We start from the raw sequence: 3,763 nt of genomic DNA, 5'->3' as shown, positions 1-3,763 counted from the left end.
ATATCCTGTCACTGCATACAGGTTTATGTAAGATCCAGAAGTTGTGCACAGAGAGTTGCTTATGATTCTGCAAGCAGCTAGAAGTGAAAGAATGTAAATATTTTCAGTTTACCCTGAAGATCTTAGACCTTTATGGATGCAAAATGATTAATCGTGGAAGGAGAGGGGATAGTCACTGCAGTGATGAAATTCTTGGAAAAAGTGCTTGTTAATCTTAATAATCACACTCAACCATGAGTGATCTAGAACCACCATTCTGTCACTCACCTGCCTAAACGATGCCACCAAGTTGCTATGAATATCACATTGCTTTCTAAATTGCCATCATTTGGATAATACCATTTTATGTTTATAACACAATACTGCCGGGTAGTACAAACCAGATTATTTAAAGCTTTCAGTGCTCTACCATGCAGACATCGATAATGTCATCCATGTGCTCAGTATCAACCATGCTCCCACATGCATATTGGGTCAACTAAGGTACACTCCATTGAGCAATGGCCTGATTCAGTACAAAGTAGCTTCATTTGATCAGATATCCTTTGCATTGTTCCAAAACAAACCTTCTTATCCTTAGGCTGCTTGGCTTGTACTGATTTCTAAATTTCTAAAGAATGCATCAAGAAGTTTCTACTTATATCATTATATTTTGAATTGGATCCAAGCATTTTTTTTTCTGTCAGTGAAAAGTGGGGAGGAGGTCTCCTTTGACCACCAGACAAGGCTATCCTGGGGTTATTGAAATTTCATAGACAAAGGCCATGTGGGATGAAGGCTAAAGGAAGGAACAGAATTGAGTAAGATTGAGCAAAATAGCTAGATGGATCCAACACTTTTTTCTGATCTTGGGCCCTTTTCAAGTGGCCAGGTTCACAATTTGCGTTAATACTTTTTTGTGTGGAAAAGATAGGTTGCACTTTAGCACAACATTTTTGGGGTGGGGGGAACCAAGAGATTTAAGTTGTTTAATGACATGGAGATAAAAATGGGATCTTTGGTCAGAAGACTATGTATACTCTTTTGGTAACATTACTTATGTTTTTTTTACCAGAATTCAGTTAAAATTTGAATGTGTTGTAGATGAGAGCATAATTCAGTACAGAATGAAGCTTGATCAAATCACTTTAATTCAATTATTTGGTCAACCAACTTTTCTTCTGGAAGGGGGAGTTTATTTGACCACCCAAAAAGGCTGTGCTGCAGATTGTGGGGCTTGCATGGACAAAAGCCATGCAAGCTGTAGCCTGCAGTAAGGAAAAGAATTAAGTGAGACAGTGTGGGAAACATTGGCTGTATCCAGTGCTTTTTTGTAGAAAAAGCCCGCAGGAGCTCATTTGCATATTAGGACACACCACCTGCCTGAGAGCAGCCAGTTGCCACATGGCGGGTCAGGCCAGCCAGAGCCCTGGCCAGCCCAGGGAGAGCTCTGCTGTTGTTGGCTCCAGAAGAAAACAAACCCTGGCTGGATCCAAAGTACCAGTGAGCTTATACACAGTGACCAGCACAATTTGGAAAATGTCTATAGATTGGCCAATGGAGCGAGATGTAAATATTAATATTGACTGCTTGTTTTGGATTTTTCCACCAGGTTCAACCATGCAAAAACTAGGGCAGAGAAATGAAACTGTCTTCACAGAATTCATTCTTCTTGGATTTGGAGAACTTCAAGAGATGCATATCCTTCTCTTTGTGGTGTTTTTAGTGATTTATCTAATGACCATGGCTGGGAATCTTCTCATTCTTGTGCTAGTTGTAACTGTTGAAAACCTTCACACTCCCATGTACTTCTTCCTGGGCAATCTGTCCTGTTTGGAGACTTGTTACTCTTCAACCATCCTCCCCAGGATGCTGGCAAGTTTCTTAACTGAAAATCAAAGTGTTCCTGTTTCTGGTTGCATTGTGCAGTTTTGGGCTTTTGGTTTCTTGGCAGCAGCAGAATGCTACCTCTTGGCTGCTATGTCTTATGATCGCTATGTAGCAATTTGTAGACCCCTGCATTATTCAGCTCTAATGAACGTCAAGGTTTGTCTGCAACTTGTGGCCGGATCTTGGATTAGCAGCTTTGCGGCAAATACCATCTTATTAATATTCATACTGCAGTTAACATTCTGTGGTGACAATGTGATTGAGCATTTCTTTTGTGATTTCACTCCAATGATGAAGCTGACCTGCAATGACTCACATCAGGTACAAATTTTATCAGCTACCCTGTCCGCTCTCTGCACCTTGCCCCCATTTGTCTTAACTATAACATCATATGTATATATCATTTCTGCCATTCTGGGAATCCCATCTACCACAGGCAGGCAAAAGGCATTCTCGACTTGCTCTTCTCACCTCACTGTGGTGATCATTTTCTATGGTACCCTCATCATTGTGTATATGTTGCCAGACACCAAGGAATTGAGGCAGATGAACAAAATCTTCTCTGTCTTTTACACTATCCTGACTCCTCTGATCAACCCCCTCATATACAGCCTGAGAAACAAAGAGGTAAAGGAGGCCTTTAAGAGAACTACCAGAAAATGTACAAATTACATAAGACTAAGAGTTAATTGACCATAAGATTAAAAAAAGAAGCTTACATTCAGGGCTTTTTTCCAAGAGCTTACAAGGCTCTTCTTACAGGGCCTACTGTAAGCGCCAGGAAAATTGGCTACATCAGGGGTATGTGGCCTAATATGCAAGGGAGCTCCTGCTACCAAAAAAAAGAGCCCTGCTTACATTGAATTTGGAAGGCTAAAGAAACAGTTACATTTTTAAGATAAGAAAGGCGTATAAGTAGTTAAAACAAATAAATGTTGCATTTAATATTAATTTAAAAATTTGCAAATAGCTAAAATATTTGTATTTAATCTGTCTTGATTTTCTTTATTTCATATTTTATTATATTTGTATCTTGCATTATTTCTCATCACAGGTTCAATAACAAGAATCCCAAACTTCTCATTCATTTCGCACCTGAATACTATTTAAGGGTATTTTTGCAACTGGAAATAAATACTATTTAAGGGTATTTTTGCAACTGGAAATAAATCCTGACAATGATGGATTTTTTTAGGCTGAGTATGGGAATCCAAACAGTATACATTTCTTCACACTTCTTCCAATACCACTAAATGGAAAAGGATCACATGGATGGAACTGGTAATATGTTACTTCTTTGTGGTTCATTGGCCTAATCTGGATGGCCAAGGCTAGCTTGATCTCATCAGAACTCAAAAGCCAAGGAGGCCTAGACCTGGTTGGTACTTGGATGGGAGATCACCAAGGTAGTCCACTATTGCTACACAGATGCAAGCAATGTCAAACAACCTCTGCCCCTCTCTTGCCTTGAAAACACTATGGGGTCACCATAAATCAGCTGTGCTTGTTGGTTGTCATAGTCCCTTCTTCCTTATTTTATCAGCAGAAGAGCTGGTTGGTTCCCATATATGGAACGGGTCTTTGAATACTTTACTACTTTAAAAAAAAACCTAGAAAACCCTAGAACATAGATGCAATTTCACATTCCAAGTGAAATACCACTTATCTACAACAAGATAGAAGTATTCAAGTTTTATCAAAGGCTCCAGTTTTTCAGGGAGGTGAAAGGAGTTCTAGGGCGTTTTCGCACAGAGCTTACCCCCGGAGCGACGTCCCTCTTCACCGTGCAGCGTCTGCGCAGATTTCGCACCAACTGCTCCGCAGAACCAGGAAGAGCTGCGAAGTGCTGAGCCTTTTGCGTCGCAAATGTAAACCGCTGAAAACCAGTTTACGT

The 3,763-nt window shown here is 40.1% G+C and overlaps 1 protein-coding gene across 1 annotated transcript; it reads left to right on the top strand.

Annotated features, from left to right (window-relative positions):
* The first annotated feature begins 1,599 nt into the window (after positions 1 to 1,599).
* Positions 1,600 to 2,562, top strand: LOC132583581 (olfactory receptor 11A1-like). The gene has a single exon (XM_060255204.1). The coding sequence runs from the start codon at positions 1,600 to 1,602 to the stop codon at positions 2,560 to 2,562; it is 963 nt and encodes a 320-aa protein (XP_060111187.1).
* The last annotated feature ends 1,201 nt before the right edge of the window (positions 2,563 to 3,763 follow it).

Source organism: Heteronotia binoei, chromosome 15, assembly GCF_032191835.1.
Source record: "Heteronotia binoei isolate CCM8104 ecotype False Entrance Well chromosome 15, APGP_CSIRO_Hbin_v1, whole genome shotgun sequence".
In the NCBI taxonomy this organism is placed as follows: Eukaryota; Metazoa; Chordata; class Lepidosauria; order Squamata; family Gekkonidae; genus Heteronotia; species Heteronotia binoei.
The sequence above is the reverse complement of the archived record's forward strand: the minus strand, read 5'-3'. Positions and strand labels throughout refer to the sequence as shown.